General features: G+C 39.8%; 1 protein-coding gene across 40 annotated transcripts in view; it reads right to left on the minus strand.

The window, feature by feature from the left end:
* Positions 1-26,769, minus strand: part of RIMS1 (regulating synaptic membrane exocytosis 1) — a 596,921-nt gene that overhangs the window by 47,787 nt on the left and 522,365 nt on the right. For 21 of the 40 annotated variants that reach the window (XM_068983550.1, XM_068983575.1, XM_068983573.1 and 18 more), the window contains one exon: positions 23,686-23,921. The exons of 14 other annotated variants lie outside the window; for them this stretch is intronic. In XM_068983550.1, the coding sequence (XP_068839651.1) occupies positions 23,686-23,921 (236 nt within the window). The remainder of the gene's footprint in view (positions 1-23,685; positions 23,922-26,769) is intronic. 5 more of the 40 variants (XM_068983577.1, XM_068983571.1, XM_068983557.1 and 2 more) reach the window with 1 other exon arrangement.

Here is a 26,769-nt window from a genome sequence, read left to right on the forward strand (position 1 = left end):
TTTGCATTTAAAGGAAAGACAAACATCCAAAGGACAATAATTTTAAGAAACAAAAAATCTTTTCAAGCCCAAATAAAATACAATGGCATTGCTCTGCAGGTTATTTTTGTGAATACATATATTCTCTTATTTTGAGGCATCAAAGCTCAGTTATATCAATAATATCTACATCAAATGAAATCCCCTATAATAAACTAATGTTCAAAAAGGACATGTAAACTGTAATCCTTAAAGGAATTATTTCTAAGTACTGAACTGTGTAAACTTTATAGAGAGCACAAAATCCAGCACAGATTGACTAGAAAATAATCCCATTCTTCTTCACCCTTGTATTTTCATTGTGTCAAAATTATAAAGTGACATATAATATCATTTAAAAATTTAAAAGAAAACCCTAGCTGTACAACGTGAAGGTATTCCTTCTCACCACACTACACGATCTTAGGACTCACTGGAGACATCTTGGAGAGACAGTCACAACACATAATAGTTTTTTCCTCCTATTTGGTTATGTAAATATATGAACTTTCCTTGGATGTTCAATATTTGAACAGGCCACTGAGCACCAAAAAAAAAAAAAAATAGGATTTTCAGTTAAAAAAAAAAAAAAAGAGTAAAAGCTGGGTTCTTTGCAGAAAGTAGCTGCGATAAAGACCTCGGTGGTATCTGGACTTACTTCTGGGCCTTGTGTGACAAGCTGTGAAAAAGGTCTGAAGAAAACAGGTTGCTGAGTATGCTGAGGTTTGGCTACAAGAGTATAAACAGAGGTGTGCAAACTAAGCCCATCCAGCAAAATCTTTATTCTGATCTGCAAAAGAATACTAGGGAAATTACAAATAAATCTCCTACAGTTAAAGCAACCAAAAGCAATTTTCACTCTTAAAAACTAACACAGAGCACGTAAGGATCAATTGTAATAGCATCCAATGATGGCTCACGTAACAGTTTCCTTTCTGGTTAAAGTGTAGGAAGTACTTTGTGATGCTTACAATTATAACCACAGTGAGTACTTAAGAGCTGGATTAACGCTCAGATGAACTTCAGAAATACATTTAACAAAATAGAATTGAACCTTGAGAGCTGGCACCAGAATCCTCCTTTGTGAGAAAGTCCCTATTGAGAGGGAGAATGCTTTCACGGCCACGAGGGCAGACTGCAGCTGAGCAGCTGCAGTTCACATCTGAGCCAGGCCATCACCATTCACTCTCCGTCCTGCAGTGTTGGCACTGATAAACAGGAAAGACGCTATCAGAGCCCCCCCTCACAAGCCTACTTTAAGTATTAAATAAATAGATGTTGATGAAGCAACTTAGAAGAGGGATATATACACATCCTTGCTGTTGAGCAATATGACAGATTCCCAGAGAAATAGTGGGCGAGCAGAGGGGAAAGAGAGAAGACCAAGGAGGAAAAAGTGGCAAAATCCTGCGTGTCTAGTGGTCTGACCACTTCCCACCATCTCCTTTCCTCCAGCCCCGCTCCCCGTGACATTTTCACCAAACGATGCTAAACTCAGGCACGCTGGCACATGCCAGTTTTGTTTTAAAAAGCAAAGAAATGGGATAAACATAGACATACGGTTATACATAAGATCGATAACCAACAGGGACCTCCTGTAGAGCACAGGGAACCACACTCAATATTTTGTAATAATCTATAATGGAAAAGAGTCTGAAAAATAATAAACACAAATATATATGTGTGTGTGTATGTATTCAGGTATATGGAAGATACATATGTATAAATGTACATATATGTGTTTATTTGAATCATTGTACCTGAAACTAATACAACATTCTAAATCAACTATACTTCCATAAAAAAATAAAATTTAAGAAAAGGCAAAGAAATGGCTCAGCTTCATCACTGGTATATGTAAAATGGGGCAGAGGGATCTAAGAGTCAGAAGAGGCCAAGAAAACTTAAAACTGAGGATCGAACAGAAACCAATTTTTATTCCAGGCTTTGGAGGTGACATCAACAGGTACCTGGATCACACTGGCTATGTATGATTCTTACATAAGAAATACCAAGAGGGAAGGGACATATGTATACCCATGACTGATTCGTGTTGATGTTCGACAGGAAACAACAAAATTCTGCAAAGCAATTATCCTTCAGTTAAAAAATAAATAAAATTTAAAAAGAAATACAAAAATAACAAAAGAAGAGAAATCGCCAGTATTTTCAGCCTCTGCTTTTAAAAAAAACACAAAAAACAAAAAACACCTCTCAAGTGCTTTAACTCATTATAATGGAAGATATTTGAAGTCACTCCTGTGGGAGCCAGCCTGCTGTCCACCCCGTTCCCCTGCAGTAAACTAATGCTAAGGGCTGTTCAGCCAGCATCACATTTCCCCAGGGACTATCCCCTAGCAGCTGGACATGGCCATGTGGCTGGAGGCATATGGGCCTCTGGGGCGAGGCTTTTAGAAAGCAGATATACTTTCTCCATCTGCTCTCATCCTCCCACCATGTGGGTTCAGAGGACAACAGCGTGAGACGCTAGGACCTCGGCACCTGAGCCACTGTGTGGAAGCAAGGACTGTCAGCTACGAGCACCTGCTCACGCTACTGAATGAAGAAGGAACGTCGTTTCATTCGGTTTCAGAATTTGCACATTTTAGGGTCAATTTTTACAGCAAGTAGAATTATTTTAACAGATCCAGCTTTGACGATGACAGCACAGCACGAGGGTTAAGAATAAGCATGGTAGCACCCTGAACGGGCCAGTTACTGGCTATGTGTTGCTGAGCAAATTGCATTTAATCTTCCTGAGCTTGGGATTCCTTATCCAGAAAAGGACAGTAAGAATGGTGAAGTGAGGAAGTAAAAGCGCTAGTCTCTCGGTTGTGTGTGACTGTGATCCCACGGATGTAGCCTGCCAAGCTCCTCCGTCTGGAGTTCTCCAGGCAAAAATACTGAAGTGGGTTGTCATTTCCTTCTGCAGGGGATCTTCCCAACTCAGGGATCAAACCTATGTCTCCTGCATTGCAGGAAGGCTCTTTACTGTCTAAGCCACGAGGGAGGCCCCTGATAAGAATGGTACCTTGTTGAAATGCCTGAATGTGCCACTCTGGCTCATCATTTAAGGATTCGATAAACTCAGCCTTTATTATTATATATAATGAGATGTATTCTTGTGGATAAATGCATCAGTTGAGTAAACAACAAAAGCATTCAGCTTTCCTGTAAATATGCAGAGGCGTTCCTCGAGGTACAAATCACTTGCTTCTACAGCTCCCATCTTCCCCCAACACAACTGCCTTGTTCTTGATTACCCTGTTAGGGAACCTAGTAGATGATGATCTGATGACTTGTGGGCACACCCCTCCCTCACAGCAGCTGCTGGAGCCTGCCTGCTCAGGTGACAGGGACCCCAGGGCACCGCTCACTGGAAGCACGTGACAGTCTGAACTCCTTTCCCCTTTACTCCCCTTCCCCAGTTCCAGACACTCTGAGGAAGTCTTTCCTTCTTCACAGACTGCGCCCCTCACCCCCCCCCCACCCCCCCAACGAGGGCTCAGAAACAGTGACATGGTCCAGAGAAAAACCAGCACCAATCCAAATACGATTCACTGCTTTGAGACAAGATTATGCAACTTGCAATATGGTCTCTTCTTCATATATTCCCTTCCCCACAGAAATATCTAGTAGCATTTGCTAAGCCCACAGATGTCCAGCAAGCTCTCTCTCTCTCTCTCTTTTTTTTTTTTTTTTGTGTGTGAAATGAACAAGAAACACAGTATGGCACTGGGCCTCACTGTGTCTGAAGACAGGAAGCTATCAGGGGACTAGGGGCCTGGAGCCACACTGCTGGCTGACACTGCCCCACATGGAGCACAGACTTCTGTCTGACTGCCAGGTTCAAGACCAGCTCTGCCCTTACTGGTGTGGACTCGTGCAAGTTCCTCAACCGGTATTTCCCTTTCCTAATGAGTAAAGAAAAGGCAGAGGAACCAGAGATCAAATTGCCAGCATCCGCTGGATCATGGAAAAAGCAAGAGAGTTCCAGAAAAACATCTATTTCTGCTTTATTGACTATGCCAAAGCCTTTGACTGTGCGGATCACAATAAACTGTGGAAAATTCTGAGAGAGATGGGAATACCAGACCACCTGACCTGCCTCTTGAGAAATCTGTATGCAGGTCAGGAAGCAACAGTTAAGAGAACTGGACATGGAGTAACAGACTGGTTCCAAATAGGAAAAGGAGTATGTCAAGGCTGTATATTGTTACCCCGCTTATTCAACTTCTATGCAGAGTACATCATGAGAAATGCTGGACTGGAAGAAACACAAGCTGGAATCAAGATTGCCAGGAGAAATATCAATAACCTCAGATATGCAGATGACACCACCCTTATGGCAGAAAGTGAAGAGGAACTCAAAAGCCTCTTGATGAAAGTGAAAGAGGAGAGCGAAAAAGTTGGCTTAAAGCTCAACATTCAGAAAACGAAAATCATGGCATCTGGTCCCATCACTTCATGGGAAATAGATGGGGAAACAGTGGAAACAGGGTCAGCCTTTATTTTGGGGGGCTCCAAAATCACTGCAGATGGTGACTGATGCCATGAAATTAAAAGACGCTTACTCCTTGGAAGAAAAGTTATGACCAACCTAGATAGTATATTCAAAAGCAGAGACATTACTTTGCTGACTAAGGTCCGTCTAGTCAAGGCTATGGTTTTTCCAGTAGTCATGTATGGATGTGAGAGTTGGACTGTGAAGAAGGCTGAGTGCTGAAGAATTGATGCTTTTGAACTGCGGTGTTGGGGAAGACTCTTGAGGGTCCCTTGGACTGCAAAGAGATCCAACCAGTCCATTCTGAAGGAGATCAGCCCTGGGATTTCTTTGGAAGGAATGATGCTAAAGCTGAAACTCCAGTACTTTTGGCCACCTCATGAGAAGAGTTGACTCACTGGAAAAGACTCTGATGCTGGGAAGGATTGGGGGCAGGAGGAGAAGGGGACGACCGAGGATGAGATGGCTGGATGGTATCACGGACTCGATGGACGTGAGTCTGAGTGAACTCCGGGAGTTGGTGATGGACAGGGAGGCCTGGCGTGCTGCGATTCATGGGGTTGCAAAGACTTGGACACGACTGAGTGACTGAACTGAACTGAATGAGTAAAGAGAGACCAACTAGTAACAAAGTGTTTCATACTGCTGAAGAAGAAAAACAGTGACTTGACTTTAGTGTCAGTATGTAAACTCATACAGATATATATTTTACAGTTTTCCCCTGATAAAGGGGCACTTCCCTGGTGGTTCAGATGGTAAAGAATCTGTCTGCAATGCAGAAGACCTGGTTTGATCCCTGGGTCAGGCAGATCCACCGGAGGAGGGAATGGCGGCCCTCTCCAGTGTTCTCGCCTGGAGAATTCCATGGACAGAGGAGTCTGGGGGCTATAGTCCGTGAGGTCACAAAGAGTCAAATATGACTGAGTGACTAACACTTTCAGATTCCCTATAAAGGAAAAGGAAATCTGAATGAAATATGTTTCTAGTTATATAAACTTCTAGAGAACTGACAAAATACCAACTATTGACACTGGGTATTCTGGATATTTGTATATGATTACACACTTAATTGGGCTTGCCTGCTGGTTCAGATGGTAAAGAATCTGCCTGCAATGCAGGAGACCTGGGTTTGATCCCTGGGTTCAGAAGATCCCCTGGAGGAGGGCATGGCTACCCACTCCAGAATTCTTGCCTGGAAAATTCCATGGAGAGAGGAGCCTGGTGAGCTATAGTCCATAAGGTCACAAAGAGTCAAACATGACTGAGCGACTAACACTTTCACTTTCCCTATAAAGGAAAAGGAAATCTGAATGAAATATTATTCTAGTTACATAAACTTTTATAGAACTGATGAAATACTAACTGTTGATACTGGATATTCCGGGTATTTATAGATGATTATATACCTAATTGGGCTTCCCTCGTGGTTCAGATGGTAAAGAATCTGCCTGCAATGCAGGAGACCTGGATTTGATCCCTGGGTTAGGAAGATACCCTGGAGGAGGGCATGGCTACCCACTCCAGAATTCTTGCCTGGAGAATTCCATGGAGAGAGGAGCCTGGTGGGCTATAGTCCATGGGGTCACAAAGTGTTGGACAGGACTGAGTGACTAACACTATACTGCTGTTGCTGCTGCTGCTAAGTCGCTTCAGTCGTGTCCGACTCTGTACGACCCCATAGATGGCAGCCTACCAGGCTCCCCCATCCCTGGGATATTCAGGCAAGAACACTGGAGTGGGTTGCCATTTCCTTCTCCAATGCATGAAAGTGAAAAGTGAAAGTAAAGTCGCTCAGTTGTGTCCGATTCTTAGCGACCCCATGGACTGCAGCCTACCAGGCTCCTCTATCCATGGGACTTTCCAGGCAAGAGTACTGGAGGGGGCACCATTGCCTTCTCCGAACACTATACTATACACATTTAATTAACCACTTAAAAATACCCAGACCACGCAGTATCGTGGTTAAGGACTCTCTTAGTTCATTCAGGATGCTACAACAAAAATACCATAAACTAAGTTCTTATAAAACAACAGATGTTTACTTCTCACAATTCTGGAAGCCGGAAATTTCAAGATCAAGGTGGTGGCAGACCTGGTCTCTGATGAGAGCCTGCTTCCTTGAAGACAGCTGTCTTCTCACAGGGAAAAGGCCCTTTAGTCTCTGAGGACGCTGTTATAAGGGCACTCATCTCAGTCACGAGGCCTCCACCCTTGTAAGCTACTCTTCTTCCCAAAGCCCCACCTCCTAAGACCCTCATCTTGGGCATCAGGTTTCAACTTAGGTGTTTTGGGGGACAGAAATATTCAGCCCATAGCAAGGACTGAGGCTCTGGAAACAGACAAGACCCAAATCCTTTCTGCTACTTGCCAGTTGTGTGACTTTGGACCAGTGACTTCACTTCTCTCAGCCTTCATTTTTTCCCTTGAAAATTCAAAAATAATCACCTTCTTATGTCATAACAGTCTCCCAAATTGGGTGAGAGAGATGAATGTGACCATATACACTAAGGGCTTTTTGCAGGAACAGTCACAGGACGTGGCCTCACCAAGTATTACATTTTTATTAGCTATTGATGAGCTTGTGGTAAGTATCTGTGGAGTGGATAAATGTCTGTCATCACACAGCAGTACCACCAGTGTTCCGACTCTTTGCAACCCCATGGATTGTAGCCCACCAGGCTCCTCTGTCCATGAGATCTCCAGGCAAGAATACTGGAGTGGATAGCTATTCTTCTCCAGGGGATCTTTCCAACCCAGGTCTCAAAGTTGGGTCTCCTGCATTGCAGGGGGGTTCTTTACCATGTGAGCAACCACCAATGATAGAGGCAGTAAAAACAGTCACCACTAAACTTCACTGGGGAGCAATTGCTGGTGTCAAGCACTACTGACATTCAGATGGCGAAAAATTAAAGCTTAAAATGAAAATGATGGTTTCTTCTTATCCTAGGGAGGTGAGCAGGACATAACTAAAAATGAACATCAGTGCTTAGGATGATAAGCTGCTAAAACAAGCTGCTAAAAGACTTTTTTTTTTAATAGATTAATATGCATGTGCAGTTCAAAATATTTATGCTCCTTGTGGTTGCATTCAATTGTCACAATTGTATTCTGGGTAGAAAGAAGGGAAACTATATTAAGAATGTATTAAAACTTATGGAAACCTTGAGGGATGAAGAGTATGTATTAATATCACATTTCACTTTAAAACTCACTTTCTTTGGGAATCTCCTTCAATTAATGCATTTCTGATCTCTCCTCATATGATTCAGGCTCTGATTTTAAAATCTCTCAGTCATTTTGTACTCGTTCAATGATAACCATGAAAGATTTTATAAAGTTTTATAAAAAGGTGTGTGTGTGTGTTTAGTCGCATATAAACAGGTAAGGCGGGTCTTCCCCTCTTGATGCGCTACTTACTCAAAGAGCTTGTAAACAAATGAAAGGCAAGGCGAATGCTTTCCCTTTCCTGTGGACCACGAAGAATACCCAGTGCAGACTTCCAAAGGGCAGGGGCTTTTCTGAAATGCTTAGCTAAAGGGTATGTGATGAGCAACAACTCTAAAAATATGAAAGCAGAACAAAAGAGTAAGAGAACTGGCATTACTCTGAATAGTGTTACGACGCCATTTACAGAGTGAAAGGATGTGCACCCGATTGTCGGACCATTCTATCTGGGCCAGAGAATCTAGGACGTGCGGAATACGAATTAAAAAGCCCAGGGAGGGGTCTGGAAAAGCATGGGGAGCTGGCAGACTCCCGTCATCACTGAGTTATTGCCACTTGGATGCAGGCAGTCTCACCAAGGAACCTGGGATTCAGGCCACATACACCTTGAAATGAAAATCAATACAGACTTAGACTAGATTTAAGCAACTCTGGAAATAACGAATGCTCTATCACCATGGTCAACGCACTTAATGCAACATTAACATATAGTTGAATTCAGCCTTTATTCTTTCTTGTTTCTGTCTGTAAAATTTAGATTAAATATCAAAATCATTCAAAATCGACATAAGTGGATGGGTCTTCCTCACAAAACATAATACTTTTGAGTGTTTACTTTGAAAGAAACAATAAGGAATAATCCATGAGAAGACAGAGTTGAAAGTAAATTTCCACTTTGGGGGTAAAATATTCCTTCTCTGATCTTACTGTAAGTCTCCAATATACATGTTAATACTTTGATGAATATCAAATATTCATCAAAATTTGGTCAATTTTTGATGGTCAATGATTTGATGAATATCTAAGAATCTCCATGAAATTCTATGTAACTCCCTTAAAATAATTTTAACTCTTTTTCTATCTTTCCTTCTTCCCTTCCCTTCCTTTCTTTCTTTCTTTCTTTTTTTTTTTTTTTCATTTTAAAAACAACCAAGTAATTGTTTAGGTGAATTTCCTGAGGTAGATGTTGTAAATAAAACTGGCATTTTTCGCAGCAGGTTAGACCACCTAAAGTCAATTAACTATCTCTTGGATGTATTTTCCTGTGGGCTTCAAATCAATAGATTCTCTCAAGAGCTCTCCCTAATTCATTAGCAGCTTTGCATCTGTTTCCAGTTTCTAGAATGGAAGGAGACAGATCAAGGACTTTCAATTTCAGAATGCTAAAAGTATTAAATTAACATCTTCATCAATTTGGTTTTATTTCCCAATTGATATACCTTTACTTCATTAGATAATAGCAAATGTTTCCATGAAGGTATACGCTTAGTTATAAAAGCAAATTTACTTAGTTACTAAGTATAATTTATAACCTTTTCCATTTGAAACTTTCCTAAGTATAATAGATTATTAACTTCACTATTTGATAAATCATCAGAGGTTTTAGAGTTTCAAATTAAGAGTGGAAGGAATGTGCTATTTCCACTTTCAAAACCATCCCAAGTATTGAGTCTGAATCTGGAATATTAACTGTTATTTCTCCTGCAGTCCTAGATAAAGTCTGTTAAGTCTCACTACAACTATGACTAATCATTGTGTGTACACATTCTTTATTCATAAGAAAAGAATCCTTACAATGTAAATGATTTTATAATAAGTATCACAATGTACTGACCCCAAATCAGAAGTTGTATTTTCCATGTAGGAACTCACTAGCTGACTTGCAAAGAAGTTATAGTAGGGCCACTATATATATATACTATATATATACATATATATATACATAGTAGGGCCATTATATATATTCTTCTATTGCCAATAAAAGGTTTCTTTTAAAAAATAGATATTTTTGCATTTCTTACCAAGCATTTTCACAAAGATAGCCAAACCTTTATTAACTAGAGTGATATACACAGTAGCATCATAAGTCATCAATGCCAACTTTTGTCTCTCAGTAATTTCCCAATAAAATGCTCCTTTATTTGACTTTTATGTAAAGGTAAGGAAGTTACCATCACAACAATTCATTTACTGTCTCAAAACTTTCGAACGGTAATTATCTATAATTATTTGTAGAAGCGTTAAAACTTGAAAGCAGAAAGGTGGAATTGCCCAGTAAAACGTATCCAGATCAATGCCTAGGTGCTTCTGAAGTGATGTATAAGCCAAGAAGAGAAATAAGGGGAAAGGCAGGTAGAAGGAGAATAGAAAAGTTACTTCTACTTCTGAGTAGATTTCCTAAGAATAACAAAACCCAACATAGAAGAAAAACTACCTTTTGAAAATTATCCACTAAACATAGCATGTCTCAATATTAAAGGATCAGTGAGTCACCTTCTGAGCTGTTCTCACTAGGTCAGCATCACGTGCATCCAAGATCCTCCTGCTCTGAAGACACTAGGTTGTGTGAGAGCAAAAGATACCTGCTGCAGGGTAACTGTCCTTGGGTAACTTCTAAGTTCATCTTGTGATGGGGCTTCCACAGACACTTACAGGGCAGGTAAATACTTAAACTACACCACTGGAGAACAGAAAAATCTTACCAGAGTTCAGAGACCGCTTTTAGCCCCGACTGGAGGTTGGGATTTGGGTAGGGCCTGGATGCAGAGAAGGATTTTGACAGGCTAAAAAAATGGTACAAATGAACTTACTTACAAAAGAGAAACAGTCACAGACAGAGAAAACACATGTAGTTATCCAGGAGATAAAAGGATGGGGGGATAAATTGGGAGATTGGGGTTGACATATACACATTAATATATATATAAAAGAGATAATCGAGAACCTGCTGTATAACACAAGGAACTCTACTCAACATTGTTTAATGACCTATATAGGAAAAGGATCTAAACAGAATGAGTCTATGTGTATGTTTAACTGAGTCCTTTTGTGGTACAACAGAAACTAAGACAACATTGTAAATCAATTATATACCAATGAAAATTAATTTTAAAAAAAGAACCTTCAACATCTTTAAGATACAAAGAAGGAAGCTTTAAGGTGTGTTTTGTGAACTGAAGGTAGGTAAGTCTGGCTGGGGCATTGTCAGACAGGAAATGACACGTGTAAGAGAAACATTTAGTCATGTCAAATAAAAATAAATAAATAATCTTCATAAACATTTTTCTATTATACACATCTCCTCGGTTTGTATCTGCAGAATACCTGTGACCTCTACTGTAAGTTAAATTTTCTCCCAATCAAATTCGTGCCCGTTGACTTTCTGTGACCTTAGTAAGAACGGTCTGGGGAAACTGGGTAGGCAGAATTTAGACCGGAGTGTGAGGAGGACTCAGCGGCTTGTGAAGAAAGGGAATACAGAAAACTCTTTCCGAACTTTCATTCATTCTGAACAATCTGTGTGTGCCCAGGCCAGGCCATGAACTAAATGCTGGGCATGTAATCACCAGTGAAATAACAAAGTCCCTGAGTGCCCAACTGTGAAAATGAAGTGCTTTTGAGGGAAAGTGCTTTTACTACTTTATGTCAGCAGCTAAGTTCAGTTCAGTTCAGTCGCTCAGTCGTGTCCGACTCTTTGCGACCCCATGAATTGCAGCATGCCGGGCCTCCCTGTCCATTACCATCTCCCGGAGTTCACTGACTCACGCCCACTGAGTCCGTGATGCCATCCAGCCATCTCATCCTCGGTCGTCCCCTTCTCCTCCTGCTCCCAATCCCTCCCAGCATCAGAGTCTTTTCCAATAAGTCAACTCTTCGCATGAAGTGGCCAAAGTACTGGAGTTTCAGCTTTAGCATCATTCCTTCCAAAGAAATCCCAGGGTTAATCTCCAGAATGGACTGGTTGGATCTCCTTGCAGTCCAAGGGACCCTCAAGAGTCTTCTCCAACACCACAGTTCAAAAGCATCAATTCTTCGGCGCTCAGCCTTCTTCACAGTCCAAATCTCACATCCATACATGACCGCAGGAAAAACCATAGCCTTGACTAGACGGATCTTAGTCGGCAAAGTAATGTCTCTGCTTTTGAATATACTATCTAGGTTGGTCATAACTTTTCTTCCAAGGAGTAAGCATCTTTTAATTTCATGGCTGCAGTTACCATCTGCAGTGATTTTGGAGCTAAATCAGGAATCAAAATTTTTTTTTCTTGCTTTCAGGGATCAATTTTTAGGGCAAAGTTGAAGATCTAAAGATTGGTGTTCTTTCGGAGATATATTTTCATTTTGGAGACTCATTGATCTAATGACAGATGATATTGATGGGCCCACCGTATAAATGTAACCTTTGCATGAGTAAGGGAGGAAAGAGCAAAGTTCATGGTGTAATAGTGTAAACTAACAACTGCCTTTGAAAAGCAGAGATCCTGTTTAGGGAACTATAGAAAAGATCCTGTTCCCTAACAGAACCACTGAGCTCTCAGGTTGGAACAACAGCCATAAAACTTTCTTTAATTAAAAAAAAATAATAATATTAAATTTTAATTGGAGGATAATTGCATTACAAAGTCTTGCTGGTTTTTGCTGTACAACAACGTGAATCAGTTATTAGTATGCATGTATCGCCTCCCTCACACCTCCTATCCCACTTAAGAAAAACAAGTATCATATATTTATATATCGAGTCTCTCTCTCTATATATATATATGGAGTGTATAAAAATTATCCTGAAACTTGCTTTTTAAAGGACCAGAGAGTTAATATTTCAGGCTGTACGGGCCACATGTTCTCTGCTTTTTTTAGCATGAAAGCAGCTGGGGAACACCGGTATAAACTTAGTGTTTTGAAAACCTGTACAAAACTGTATTTATGGATGCCAACCCTGAATTTCACATCTTTTCATGAGTCACAAAATATTATGATTTTTTTCCAACCATTTGAAAAAAAAAAAAAAAACACAGAAAAATTATGCTTAGCTCATGGGCCATTAAAAAACACAGGCTGTGGGCCAGAGCCTGTTGACCCCGGACCTTGTATAGAAAAGGCTGGGTAAAGGTCTGGGGAGGAGCCCCTGGAGCAGGCCTTGCAGGTCAGGGAGCCCACAGATGCCCCGTGTGTGTGCAGGGTGGCATGTGCAACCACGTCTAGGCAGGTACCTGAGGTCAGTGCTACGACCCCACCAGCTCCTCAGAGGGTGTCGGACAGGAGGAACTTTGGAAGCACTGATGCAGAAAGAGTCCAGTCTCCTCCCACCCCATGAGCGATGCCACCGACACTGTTCTTTGCCTGCTATTGTTCTTTGTTTTCTCAGAGTTATTAAGGTCGCTAACCATTATTATTGATTCCTTTTCATATGCCAGGTCATTTGCTAAACTCAACATAGATGCTCATTTAATCTTCTCAACAGTATTCTCAGGCCGGTGTGGTTTAGCATTCCATTTCAGAGTTGGAGAAACTGAGGCTCAGAAAGGCCTTCCCCTTTCTGTTTTCTTCTGTTTTATAGATCTACTTCCCTTTTGGAAGAGGATCTAGAAAATAGATCTGCATTTTCTTCCTAAGCGCATTCACTGACCCCAGTTGCCATTTATATGCTGAGGATCCTCAATCTCCTCAAAAACCCTTTCCAATCACTGCCCCCACTGCAAACTGGACCAAAGTGACAAATAATGCTTTTTCCCAATGATCACTCTCTCCTTAAAAGGCAGCATCACACACGCTCATGTCTGACATCCCATCCCCTAAACCACTGACTCCTGGAAACAAAGCACTGTGATTCCTTTTACGCTGGTCCACCTTTTGGTCATTCTAAACACAGGTTATTTTAAAAGCCAAAAAAAAAAAGGCCATATTTTAGAACAAAATGAAATATTATGAAACTATAATTGTTTCTAAAAAAGCAAAAAAGAAAGGTATTTCTCTGTGTCTCCATGCAGTTCAATGAGATTACAGTGAAGTGGTTATGAACATAAGTTCTACTTGAACTTCTAAGGGTGGTTTGGTCTTGGACAAGTCATGAAACTCATAAAGTATCAATAATAATAGTGTCTCGTGGCTGTGTCTTGAGAACCACAGACATTAATATATGCAAAATAATTAAAATGCCAGCTGGCTGATGGTGATTATTAAATAATAGCTTTAATTGCTGATGGCTTATCAATATTAATAGTAAAATAAAAAAAGATTAGCTAATCATACAATCCTAATATTTTTGCAGTGAATTTGCAATAAGTGGTGATACTACAGGAGTTTGATGAATCTTTGTTTTACTCTTTTTGGGTTTAAAACTGAAAAAAAATCATTAGCAAGAAATCAATCAAAAAATCTTTATTGAAAGCCAGTCTACATTAGGTGAGGATACACTGAAATTGGTCATCTGGAAAAATAATCAGACATATTTCTTGTTACATTTGAGCTATCTGAAATACTTCAGAACATCCATTCTGAAACTGATCTCATGTGTAAAAATTACCTTAGTACTGGTCAACAAGAATTTATAATTATAAAAGAATTTATAATTAAAGGTATACTTAGTATTATGCTTTTAAGTTACTTAATAAATGTATTTCTTTCTTCCTCCAAGTCCTAAAATTCAAATTAATTATAAAAATGAATTCCACTCTTTTCTGCCAAGCCAAACTAAATGTGTATCTACCTATTAGCCACACCAAAATTTACAGTTCAGAGCAAGGAAGAGAACAAAAATAGAGCAGCTGGCGTATGTTTAAAACTACGAATCCTTATTAGGGCATCTCTTGATGCAGATGAGTTACTCTTGCGGCATTAAATCTCTATTAACAGTAGTGAATTCCTAAGCCAGACAGCAGCGGTAAACAAAAGAACCCATGCTTACATTCATCTGATGGTTTTGCAGACTGAAAATCATTTCTGGCACCATGACCGTGTGTTCAGGAAACAAAGAACATGAAACATGGCGTTTCTCAGCATGTTTCCCGAGCACTATTAAATGACTGAATGAGGCACAAGCAAGGAACTTCACTTTCAGCAAGATTTTCATCTACAGTATCTCTCAGTTTCTGAAACTTTGGAGGAAGGATGCCCGTTCTTTGTAAAATTGTTTTGCTTCCAGTATTAACATCAGCAGAGTCAAGAAAACTTTTCTTAGACTGTCCAATAAAATCACTGTGGCCCCCTCTCCTCCAGCTCTACAATTGCTGTGCCAAGGAACAGGCAGAGAGTACATACAAAGAAGCACTAGATTTAAACCATGCAGAATATTCTGGCAAATTGGATAGCTTAGAAAGATTAAAAACAAGTCCTAAGAGAAATGTAAGACAATCATTTCCTCCGAGTAAATAAAGTATAAAGTCTAAGCTGGTGCATGGTTTATTTTATGACTTGCCTTAACTATGTGGTTTTGAAGAAGAAAACTGAAAAAAGATAAGCAGAAGAGCACTTAATAACTTGGACATTTTCTTGGAATGCTTATTGACTACGAACAACATAAATCTTAATGCCTTGAGCTCATGGGTAAATTAGCTTTTTCAGGAACTATTCCTAAAGGGATAAGTGGATTACAGTTCAAGTTGTGTGTATATTGTCCTTTTCTTGACAATGGATCAAGGGTGCTATGGTTAGTTTCTATCTATGTCTTGAGAAGTTAGAGATATGCCTTGGATATTCATTAACTCTTATTAAGCTATTCTGAAATGAATTATCCATAAGTCTAGCTAAAAGTTCTTGGAATACTTAAGTTTTTACCTGTATGATTTTGTAGAATGATGAACTCTATCTATACAGTTTTTAATACTCTATGGACCTTCTGAAATGTTTCTTTTCATCCCCATGAAATAATTTCCTTGAGCTAAATTGCCAAAGCAAAAAAAAAAAAAAAGTCTTTTTGATCCATATTATTTTTTTCCCTAATGTGTACCATTTTCAAAGTCTCTACTGAATTTGTTACACTATTACTTCACGGGCTTCCCAGGTAAGTCAGTGGTAAAGAATCTGCCTGCCAATGCAGAGGGTTCGATCCCTGGGTAGGGAGGATCCCCTGGAGGAGAAAATGGCACCCCACCACAGTAATCTTGCTAGGAAATCCCATGGACAGAGGAGCCTGATGGGCGATGGGGTCACAAAGAGACACAACTGAGAGACTGTATCCATGCACACTGTTACTTCTGTTTTTATGTTCTGGACTTTTGGTGGGATCTCAGCTCCCCAACCAGGGATTGAACTTGCACTCCCTGTATTGGAAGGCAAAGTCTTAACCACTGGACCACCAGGGAGGTCCCCTGACCCATATTCTGAGTGAGAAAAAGGTCTGCTCTCTGCCTTGGGAAGGAGAATATCCACAGATAAGAGAGAAGGCAGGACTTCCCTTTTCTCCAATGAGACTAATATTCACAGTGGAGACAGTCACCTAAGGAGCAGATGGCATCCCAAGACAGTGAACTTCCAAAATGGGTCTGGATCCAACCACTCCTCATGTCAGAATCCACAAGAACTCAGACTCAACAATGACTGCAGAAATCCTGGGAGGACAGCAGAGATGCAGAAACTTCAGGGATGACTTGAAAGAGAGAAGAACAGCCACGATGAATCAGAAGCCTGCAGGGATGACATGGACCCTGGAAGACGTTTCTAAACTTATTTTGGAGACTTCTGTCATCCAAACTCAGGAATGTGGGTACAGGTTGGCCATACTCTGATCCACACAAATGACCATCTCTCTACTGTGCTCTTCACCCTGAACCCTCCCTCCACCCGCATCTCCCTGGACACAGGCTCCTTCGCTACTCAGGAACCCGACTGCAATATTCCTCTGGATTTCAACCATTTCCTCTTTTCTATCAAACAGGGACAGAACCATCTTCCCTCTCTCGAAGAATAACTTTGTGTCCTCAAATTAACTACTTTGCTCTTTGGGATTTTGCTCCAATACTTTAAATTCTTTGTATTATATCTCACATTTTTCCATGTCTTCACCCAGAGGTGCCTCTTCCACATATCATCCTGGAAAAATGCCCAGATCCCCTTTGTTCTGAGACACGTGTGTGCACACACATGTGCACACACGCACACACTTTACCTGCTCCTAACATCCTTTTGATGACAGAGTCTGGTACATGAAAAATAGTCAATAAAAGCCGGTAGAATGAATGAAAGACAGACTGTTCACACTGAGCTCTTCCCTTCATGATGCCTTCTGAAGATAAGTTCGTAATAATTTCCTCTCTCTCATCTTTCCAGCCCCATCATCTGATAGGTTCTAGGGTTTGGGGGGAATCCCCGCTATATCTCACGGTAGACTCTCCAGCCTGATCTCCAGCAGGCCCATCCCAAATCTAGGAGATGGTGGTTCCACCTGAAATGCGGACCGAATGGAGAGAGGAACGGTCTCCCCTCTGGCGAGCCGCCCACACTGAGGACCCCTGTCCTCCCCCACTGGGCAGGGCAGAGCGACCCTGCAGGTGCAAACTCCAGCAGTCTGTTCTCACTCCCTGGCTTCCCTGTCTTTCTGGGGATTCTGCAGCCGCTCTGGGAAACCCTGCCTTCCCTTGGGTCTATTTCTCCTTCTCCTTGCTCACTCACTCTTTGCCTGAATCCTGACCCACACCCCCTCATTCTCTCACCAGTTACCCCTAAACGTGGGCCTCTCATTTTGTCCTCTCTCCGTTTGGGTCCCTACTTTATTGCAACAAGCTCAGCCCTGTCCCTCTTTATGGCTCTGTTTCTAGCTACGCCACATTATTCCATTTCATTCACTAGCCTCACCCTGACCTTTCTGCTTCCTCGCTATTTTGCACATCTTGCCTCCACTTAAGCTTCTGGGGGCACAGTTTTGTTTCTTCTATTCTCAATTAAAAACTCTCCATAAAAATAGTGAGCAGAGTCCTTTAGATGGTTTCAAGGCCTGGCTCCAATCTTCTTTCCAAAACGTATTTCCGATTACGGCTCTTTCATACATCTTTGCTTCAGCCAAATTGGGTTCACAGGCTAGGTAATTTATTGACCTACATCTTGTATTTTTCTTCCAGTATTTTCTCTTCCCCTTTCCACAAAATTACTGGCCTCTTAATAATTGCCACAAAATTATCCTATGCTTCCTTGCTTCAGGATTTCTGAAGAAAAACAGCAGCAGGAAGGCAGGCCTAAAACTTCAGTCTTTTGGAAGTGTCTGAGCCTAGAATAGATGACGCTAAATGCGTCGGGTCAGGAAAGCAGAAGGCGCAAGCATAGCTGGGCTTCTGGACTCAGTGCAGTCCGTGGGGACCTGGGCCCTGTCCCACACACCCTGGCGTACACAGGACAAGAGGAAGAAGCACAGTGTGGCTGGAAGGTACTTTTATATATAGACTCAGATTTCTCTCAGAGGGAGTGTGAATCATTTTCAGGTCACTGCATTTTTTAATTTTTGCTTGTTTGTTTATCTGTGTCCAGGTGAAAATTTTTATTAGTCATTTTTTCCTTATTGCTTTGCTCATGGCAGTGGCCCCAGAATGTTTGGGTTTGCAGTAAGTTGACAGTGAAGTCAGGATCTACAGGAATTCAGAGAAAAAAGAGACTAGAAAATCTTGAAATAACACCATGAGATGACTCAAGAGGATTTTGAGCAGGTCTTTAAAGAAAGGATTTGCACGGGGGAAACAGAAATGTGGATGGTGGAAAATGTTGGAACGGTACAAAATATCTGTTCTTAAAGGAACACAGAAGTGACTTTTTTAGTATGGTCTTAGTACATGATAATTAATTTGACAGTATAACAAAGTCCTGCAACATTTTCCATCATTTAATCAATGTACAATCACCAAAATCCTTCCAGTATGTAGGAAAAAATGATATTAATCTAGTTAATGAAGTATCATCAGTTGTTAATGATATAACAAATAGTAATTACATTAAATGTCTAGACTATAATTAGCTGCCAATTCTGCATGCGTTCTTATCCTAAGAAATTTAGTCCTTTGACCAATTTGTCTTCCCACTTCCCTTGGTAATACACATAAATGGCACTGGGTTTTATTACATTTGGCATTTGGCTTTAAGTTTTCTTATTGAGTTCTTCGATTCTTGTTTATTTCAAATGTTAATTATTTCTGTCCACTGGGAATGATGCTTCTAAATTTTGAAATACCCATTGTCCCTGGTACAGTCCTGGAGAGACAGATATTTAATAATATGGTAAAGTAAGTTAAGTAGTTTGTAGCCTATAAAGCTGATAATACTTTTGCATTTAAAGCTAAAAGTTCTAATCACAATGTTTTTGTCACCAATCATGGATTGAAGTTATACACACACACCTGCACCTGCATAGCTTAGGGGTACATGGAAAAAGCTCTAGAAATGCAAATATCCTGGATTCAATCATTTAGATGTATGAATACTTATCGTTAGTATGATAACTATCACCACAATTATCTTCACTTGTAGGTAAATACAGGGTGTACGTAAGGATGATCTTTCTCAAAAGAGCCTTCATTCTTAGTGAGGCAAACCTCAGGCTATACAGGCCAGGCTATACCTACATTAGGCCCAAAACCTCCTCATATCGTAAGGCCTGGCCCTACATTGAGTGAACCAGAGTTTCATTTGATTCCAAAACACTCCTGGATCAGGAGCTTTTTCTTAAAGTTTCCTTTTCTTCCCACTCGTCACACCCTTTTCAATCTAATTCAGCTGTTGCACCCTGAACAAGCTTTGAGTTACGTGCCTGATGGTTTGAAGCCATTTATCAGCAGTAGCATTTTTGGAAACATTTCTATTTATATCACTCTCTTAGTTAAAAAATACATTTGAAAAATTCTTACTTTCATTATGAATATTGTGCTAAAGGTGATTTTAAAATATTAGCATTGTTTATACTTGAAATATTCCACATAAATGATTATACATAATTGAAGAGCACAGTAAATATATTGAGGTGCACAGCAAGTTACACATAAGTGCAAAGTAAATGTAACATACTTACATATCACATATATAATTTACTACACACATGTATGTATATATATAATTTACTACACTCTTCACTTTTTGGAAATAAATTTTACTTGATTTTGAACAAAGAATCAAATAAACTCCTTGAGCAAACCTGTGGCTATAAAAAGAAAAACAGATAAAACAACATACTTGAAATCTCCCATTCTACAAAGAACTGGTTAAACATTATTTCTGAATTTGCTTCATGTTTCCCTGATTATCCATCATCTGTGTGGCAGAGGTGCTTGGGGAAGATCTCAGAGACTCACTGACCTAGAAGCCCTTAATGTTTGTTTGTTGTTTTTTTTTTTAACAAACATAAGAAGACATTTACATTAAACATAATACATTCTATTCCACAGAATACCCAGTTTGCTTTAATACGAAAGTAACACTGCTTTCTTCTTCCAAATCTTTGATTAATTGACACCATTAGACAATCTGTCTTAGCTAAATGGATAAAGATGTGGTATATATATGCAATGGAATATTACTCAGCCATAAAAAAGGATGAAATAAATCTATTTGCAGCAACATGGCTGGACCTCAGGATTATCATACTAACTGGAGTGAGGCAGAGAAAGAAAAATAACACATGATATCATTTATATGTGGACTCTAACATACAACATAAATGAATTTATTCACAAAACAGAAAGGGACTCACAGATATAAAGGAGAGACTTGTGGTTGCCAAGAGGGAGGCAACTTGGGGAGGAATGGACTGTGAGTTCAGGATTAGTAGACACAAATGATTATATATAGGTAGGATGGATAAACACTAAGATCCTATTGCATAGCACAGGGAACTAAATTCAGTATCCTATGATAAACCATCATGTAAAAGAATATGAAACATAATATACATATATGTACATATACATATATTATAATACTGGGCTTCCCAGGTGGCTCATTGGTAGAGAATCTGCCTCAGAGAGGAAATGGCAACCCACTCCAGTATTCTTGTCTAGACAATCCCACGGAGAGAGGAGCTTGGTGGGCTACAGTCCATAAGGTCGCAAAGAGACTGACATGACTGACTGAACACGCACACATGCATTATAGTATATATATAGGTGAATCACTTTGCTGTAAAACAGAAATTAATACAACATTGTAAATCAACTATATTTTAATGAAATATATTTTTAAAATTTTTGTCTTAAATATACATATATTTAGGAGCCCCCCTGAAACCCTCACCTGTCTGCAATTATTGGGTTCAATTCACACTAAAGACATCTAAATCAATTATAATAATGTTTCTTAAAATTGGACAAGTATCACATAGCTTTCTCTGGAATGATGGACCTGGGGAAAAGCAAATTAAAGGAAAATTTTAAAAAGTAGAAAACTATTCTAAGGGTTTATAACTATACATTCTATGACATTATTGAAAGGAAGTCCTCGAAATTCAGATTTGTGGAGATGTTCCACTTATTTAAAGTAGGCCATCCAAGGGGCTTTCTTATAAGAAGTTAAAAATTAAGGAATAAGTCTTTGGAGGACAAATATGGAAAAATAAATTTGATGATCATATACAGTCTTGATAGCTCATTTGGTAAAGAATCTGCCTGCTATGCAGGAGACCCTGGTTTGATTCCTGGGTTGGGAAGATCCTCTGGATAAGGGACAGGCTACCCATTCCAGTATTCTTGGGCTTCCCTTGTGGCTCAGCTGGTAAAAAAATCTGCCTGCAATGCAGGAGACCTGGGTTTGATCCCTGGGCTGTGAAGATCCCCTGGAGAAGGGAAAAGGTACCCACTCCAGTATTCTGGCCTGGAGAATCCCTTGGACTGTATTGTCTATGGGGTTGCAAAGAGCTGGACATGACTGAGCGACTTTCACTTTCACACAGTAGCTGAAGCAACAAAGTATAAGATTCCTTAGAATGAGAATTCTGAATTTTGGTGACTCTTCACAGGAGAGAATATAACCACTGAAAAAGGGGGGAGAAATCACTTGAAAAAGAAGCAATAGGGAGACACACCAGGCCATCTACTGAAACAAAGAGGAGGGTTAACTGAGGTTTGTCACTGTTGGTCAATTACTTTGGGAAGATCAAGAAGAATGAGAAAACCTGTCATCAAATGTAAGATACAATTATGACGCAGTAGAAGAAACATCAATTCCTACACCTGGGAAGTTCAGAGGTGGACTTTCAGTCAAACCACCCACTACACAGGCAAACTGAGCCCGAGGGCAAGTCACATTTCATTCCTTCAGTCACTTCGAATAGAACTATTTTGTTGTCTTTGCCCCTATACCTTGATACCTGATCTCTGAAACCAGGGTATTCAGTGGAAGTTACTAACAATGCAACTTTTGGGAGGGAGATATTCAAAATTCAGCAAAGATTATAATTGGGATAAAATTTAAACTAAAGGGGTTGAGGGTTTCAGTGTCATTCACTTGAATCTATTACCTGCAAAGAAGTGCCCCAGGTATAATTCTTATGTTTAATTATCACTGTGTTTTATCCTAAGAAAAGGTAACTCCACTCACACTATGGGGGAAACTGAGAAGAGACCGACTGTGGAAGCTGTGGAAGAAGATAAGCCATCCCCAAATTTGCAGCAAACACTGGTTCCCTAGAAGGACATTAAAGAGAATTTCCATTTCATCCAAGTGATAAAGTGATTTGAAATCTGGTGGTCAAAGTCCATCCACACCCCACACTGGAAAGGATCATTTATTACATCAATCCTACAAACCACTAAGCACCAGTGTCAAAAATAAAAGAAGCAAAAGAAATGAAAAAACACCTCTTACTGCTAAGGAAGTAGAACCCCAAGGAAGACACATGATTTTTCTTCAAAATGAACAGCCCAACCCGCTGGGACGGCAGAGAGGCAGCTCCTAGACCCTGGCTAAAGAGGTCCTTTCTAATCCTATGATTTTCAGAAAGACAAACTTCTGTTCTGATAAACAGCTATGTGTGCTAGTTCAATTTCTGAATGGCTCAAAATTTCCAATTTCTAATTTATTCATCATTTTGTCCAGTAAAATGCATAATATAAAACATGTAGTTTCCAGGATGCCAAGTTAACTATAAAAAAGCATGTCATGAAAGTGTTTCAGCATAAGTAAATTTTACAATAAGACTTTCAGTCTTAAGGAACAAAAAATGGAACTAAGATTATGGCAGGAGAAACAAGTGCTGACAATTGATATCAGTTGCATATTTCACTTACCTTAGGTTTTCTGCAGTACTCAGCCTAGTAACAAAGTATCTAATACGTAAGATCAAATGTTATATAATTTCAGGCAGTTTTTTTTTTATATTTTAGAATATATAAATAACCATCTTCCCTTCTGTGTTTGCTTTCTTCTACATACCTTGTGGACATAAAGCTTTTAAGATTTATAAGAAGTAGAAAATGTTTGAAACTCAAATTTGTATTAAAACATTATTCTTTGCATGAATACACTGACCCATTTTTTTCTAAAGTAAAAATAACCGCTAGATTTTTTACTTGCATTGAAAATACAGCAATCACAGCCCAATTATTACATTCACACACTTTTTCAAGTTGCACAACTGACCTTCTTTTCTATAACAATATGGAGTTAGTCTAAATTAGAAGTAATTGCATTAAGGAACATTTTGAAAAGGAGAATCCTGTTGCTTTTCTTGCATGTCAAACAATTTGGTTCTTTAATATTTCTTTGCATTTCCTTGCATATTTGTAAACACGGCTTTTTTTTTTTTTTCACTTAAATCAAAACATCTGACCACTTTAGGGTTGACAAATGATACCCTGTTAGACAGTTGTACAGAAAAGAAGAATAAACTCACACATGGAACAGGTTTCCAGAAACAGAAATAAACATTCTTCGCAAAGAACTGATACACTGTAAAGCCCATCACAAGACACAGCATGAAGATCAACTCTGTCTTTCTAGCAAGAACTTGAGATATTTGAGTTCATATCACTCACCTGTTTGGCTCAGCTGGGATGTGCTTCTGCTCCTTCGAGACACTATGGCAACCACTTTGGCACTCAGGCTGGACCTCCTCTTCTTCCCACCTGCTCCAACGGTGCCCACAGCTGTGTCCGACTGGCTGCCATCATTATGCTCCAGTGTGTACATCTCTCCGCTCATGCTTGTGCTCTTGGTGATGGCTCTTCCGGAAGTCCCCATCCGTCTGCCTTGCATTTTAGGGGTAAATGAACTATATTTACAAAGTAAAAACATATATGCATCCATAAATTACAGGTCAGCATAACTGAAACTCTAAATCTCATTCATTTTGAAATAATCCAGGCAAAATTCTAGAGTGAAAAGCCAGTTGAGTAGTAGTCCTACAGCTACGAATACTCTTAAGATCACATCACCACTGTCAAATGTTTACTGGATGCAGCTTGAAGCAACAAGCATTTCAACACAGAGTCATCTATCAACTCCTGGAAGAGAGGAAGAGGAAACGCAACAGAGGCTAGCGACAGGGAAGCAGATGTAACTGATCAATTTTGCCAATAGTTCCTCTGTTACTGTCAGGGAAAAGCTAAAATATTTCAGTCAATGAGATAAGCTCATATGCATTTCTGAGGGAAAAATATTGTTCAAAACGGATACTCTGAATTTGCCATACGACAAGGTTTAAAAAAAAAAATGAAAACAGCGTTTGCACTGATTTCTCTTTGGGATTCCAACTCATAGGCACATCTTTTATTCTCTGAGGCTTAGTGAACCCAGGAAAGGCTGTTACTCTGGCAACCCCCCCAGCCTCTCCCCTTCTCCTTGCTTAGCCCCTCCTGGTCTATCTCCTCCACACAAGTTTTCTCTCATTTTCATCCTTGGAATCTTCAAACCCACAGGCTCTGGGTCCAGATGTCCTTGTTTTCGTTCCTTTCTGCTAAACTTACTTGTCTGTGTCCTGAGCTTGTCTCAGTGTATCTGACAAGATCACTGGACTTCTTTCCCAAATGAATGAATTTCTGCTCAGGCACCGCGGAAGGTTAATAGACAGACGTCTCTACCTGCCCAAGCAAAGGTGTGTCCATGAGCTAGAGTCGAAGGCGGGGCAGAGAGGGCCAGGGGAGTAGGATTCTTTCTGTCTTAACTGTGTTGCTTATGCATTTCCATTATTGAAACAGACTATCCCTTTCTTGGTCCAAAAAAGGCCTGTTTGATATCTTTGAAATGGCCCTCTTATTTTATGTGTCCTCAAAATATCTGCAAAAACTGGCTCCCATGACCTTTACCACCATCTGGACTTTCCATTTCTTGTCTGGAAATACTAAAGATATCACTGAATATAGCTTAAATGATGACACTTCTTATACAAGCCAGAACAGACCCTAATATGATGAGAAACAATAAAACAGGAAGCCTTGGTGATCATGTAACATGTCTGTGGTTACACACACAATGAGTGTTTCGGCAGAAAGGAAAACTGGTGTGGGGGCTCAGAAGGCAGGGAAAACAGAGGACTGTCTGGACCTTAGGATCCCTTCAGAGACTGTGAGCGGAAACTGAGACCTGGTTTGACCAGAATAACTTGGAATGGTAAAGCCTAGCTGTGTTTCTTGAGTTGGTCCATGCCGACATTCACGTGACAGCATTCAGATATTCATATTGCTTCCCTTTACTCTAATCACCTTTTCATCAAGCCAAATGCTTTTTAAAGCGATTCGCAAACCTGGTAATTTCGCTACACATGTTATGCAGTCTCTTTTTACAATCATGAAAAGGACAGTTTTACATATGATCAATTTAACACTGATTTCTGAGAGGTTTATATACCCAACTCTAGTGGACTTCCTTTTCAGATAAATATTATGGCCAATTTATTTCGTGTCCTCACCAATTTGTTTCAATGTATTTCCTAACTCTGTGATCCTGCTCAAGTCCTCTCTTAGTGTCTGGTTTCTCTACTATTTTATTCACACGATTCTGCTGAAGGATATACAGAAATGACAGGATTTGGTCAGTTTCACCACTATAATACCCATCTTCAAGCAAACACCTGCGACTGAGAAATCCATAGTTTTTCATCTCTCATCAGTCTCCTCAGCACACTCCCCACAGTGGTTACTGAAATCATCTTTTCTAGTGATTGTATTTTTACCTTTATTGTAAAGTACAGACAAACCAACACACACCTTTTTTCTCCACATGATTCACGAAAACAGAACCATATCACAACTCTCAATCTGCATTTTAAAAATCACTGCACAAAAGTACATTGTTAAATTTTAGATGCTGTTATTTAGGTTATAGAGAAGTTTGAAAGAACAGGAAGGTGTTTTCTGTAATAGTTCTATTATGAAAAGGTATCCAACGAATGACGAAGATTCACAAATTTTTCATGGTTATTTAATTACAGCAATGAAATGTTCTACGATGGCAACAAATAAAAATTCTGAAAAAATCAGATAAATATGTACAGCAAACAATTACCATTTTTTGGTGGGGGGTGATTTAAGAAGTTATGTTAAAAGTAAGTCTATGAATAAGTAAGACACATTTTTTTTTTCCTCAAAAAATAAAATACTTTGTTTAGGAGCTCAAAAATCATTATGTGATCTGAATAGTTTCCTGAAGAATCTAGAACATCGCATGTTCAAATGGAACATGTTAGAGCATTTTCAATTCTGTTGGCTAACTGAAGGGAGAGGTTTGGAGTTGGGTCTAACCAGCCACATCAATTAAACCAAAGGAAAGGTCACAGTCTTAGCACAGATTTACCTCTGTTTGCCTGTTTCTCCTTTATTCTGCTTCCATCATCCAAAAACTGGTTCCTGTCCTGTAGATGTGCCTGAGTCCTTGAAGATGCCCTAACAAAAGGCCTTTTGCCTTATAAAGCTTTTGGGGGTCTCTGTCAAGCACTGACTACTGCCTCCCACCCCTGTATCTTATATTTTGTACCAGTCACCGTACGACTTGGATACTTAATATCAGCACACACTAAACACTTGCAGCATTCCTCCCACTGCTGAGTAAAGTGAAGTTCTCAGCTGTGTCTGACTCCTTGCAGTTCCATGAACTGTAGCCCGCCAAGCTCCTCTGCCAACAGA

The sequence above is a fragment of the Capricornis sumatraensis genome, chromosome 11 (assembly GCF_032405125.1).
Source record: "Capricornis sumatraensis isolate serow.1 chromosome 11, serow.2, whole genome shotgun sequence".
Lineage (NCBI taxonomy): Eukaryota > Metazoa > Chordata > Mammalia > Artiodactyla > Bovidae > Capricornis > Capricornis sumatraensis.